At 40.8% G+C, this 1,606-nt stretch overlaps 1 protein-coding gene across 1 annotated transcript in view; it reads left to right on the top strand.

Moving 5' to 3' along the window:
- The first annotated feature begins 246 nt into the window (after window positions 1-246).
- The window catches only part of LOC109972152 (zinc finger protein GLIS2-like), an 8,796-nt gene continuing 7,436 nt past the window's right edge, over window positions 247-1,606 (top strand). The window contains exons 1-2 of the mRNA XM_020620830.1: window positions 247-423; window positions 1,043-1,215. Coding sequence (XP_020476486.1) covers window positions 258-423; window positions 1,043-1,215 — 339 coding nt within the window. The 5' untranslated portion in view covers window positions 247-257. The remainder of the gene's footprint in view (window positions 424-1,042; window positions 1,216-1,606) is intronic.

Raw genomic sequence — 1,606 nt, 5'->3', positions numbered from 1 at the left:
AAATTAAAGCTACTGTTTATTATTGTCTATTGACAATATGTCAGTATTACTTTCAAAAGAATACTGAAAGCTACTTTGCCATATCTTGCAAAGAAGAAACTTAACTAAATAGCCAAAGGAATTTTGATCAAAACTGTTGCAAAGATCCAAAGATAACAAAACCTGCAATGGGTATCACATCTTATTGGCTGGTTAACCTGTTTTTTTTTTTTTTTGTTTGTTTTTTTTTCCTGGGTGGACAGCAATAACCAACAGCCATGTGGTCATTGGACGAACCCCTGGACCTGAAGCTTCCATCAGGGCGGACAGATGGCCCAGTGAGATTAGGAAAGAGGGCTTTTTATTCCTCTATCTGTGCCCCGCTCAGGGCCACACGACCACGCCTGCTATGCACAACCTTTCCTTCACCACCATCCTCCCCAGGTAAGTGTTAACCAAACAGGTGGTCTCAGAGCATATCCTTGACAAACTCTGCATCCCAATTCTTATACACAAGTGCATGCCTTTGCTGATGCCCTGTTGCAGTGCGGATCATCACTGGGATAATGCAGTAGTATAATAAAAGGCTATAATAACTGGATTCTCTGTTCTCACTACGTCAGTAACTCAATATTGCTAATTCAATCAACAGTCCTGCTCTTCTGCACTCAAAAAGACCTACATTGTCACTAGATTTTTCAGTGTGACTCATAACAAGAGGAGTGTGACAGTGACGTGAAGTGACCTCAAAGAAAACCACAACATGGCCTCTGTGACAGTTTAAATGGATCATTAAATGTCATACTTGATAGCCAGCTTGCTTAATAATGTGCAGAATTTATAACTTAACTGTGTAGGTGTCATTGTCTGCTCCATGTGTATGACGTTGTTTAATAATACCCTTTTGCTTCCTCATTTCTGTGCATCTTGTGATGCCACTACATGTATGTAGTAGCTTGTAGGCACTACATGTACAGAACACATGCAGAAATGTTTTGGTTTTTTTTTTTTTCAATGTGACAAATGTAACATCATCCCATTTTAACTTTAATCTGGAAACTAGATTCTCAGGCTTCCTGTCAAGAACGACCAGGGTCCTGCTTCACTCCACCGGCCATGGACCTGAGCCTTTCACCATCTTCCCGCCACACCTCCTCCCCATCCCCCTCCTCCCCTTCCTCGCCCCTAGGGTATCCTCACAACAGCAGCAGCCCTCAGCCACATCGCTTCTATCAAGTGAGTCCAGGCTTTTACATAGTGACAGTAGACTAACTGATGAATTTCTAAATGGTAGCAGCTTTCACAAATGACTGTATGCTCACAAACTGCATAAACAGTATATTGGTCCTCCAGGGTTCTCACATGCTCATGCATAGGTAACAAGTATTGCATTTGTTTTAATTTGTAAAATGTGTCAAAATTAATAAATGAGAAAATGACATCTCACTACTGTACCCTAACTTGTCTTCATGATAAAAATGTGGCCAGTGTCTGTTGTACTTATTTTAAATATGACTGTGAGAATCCAAGACCTTGAGAGAAAACCACTCTGTGTAGGTGTGCAACTTCATGTAATCAGTCATTCTTGTTCATAGCTATGACCAGTGTTCTCAGAATAACCTAACCA

The sequence above is a fragment of the Monopterus albus genome, unplaced genomic scaffold, assembly GCF_001952655.1.
Source record: "Monopterus albus unplaced genomic scaffold, M_albus_1.0 scaffold249.1, whole genome shotgun sequence".
Lineage (NCBI taxonomy): Eukaryota > Metazoa > Chordata > Actinopteri > Synbranchiformes > Synbranchidae > Monopterus > Monopterus albus.
This window is presented reverse-complemented; position numbering and strand designations above follow the sequence as displayed.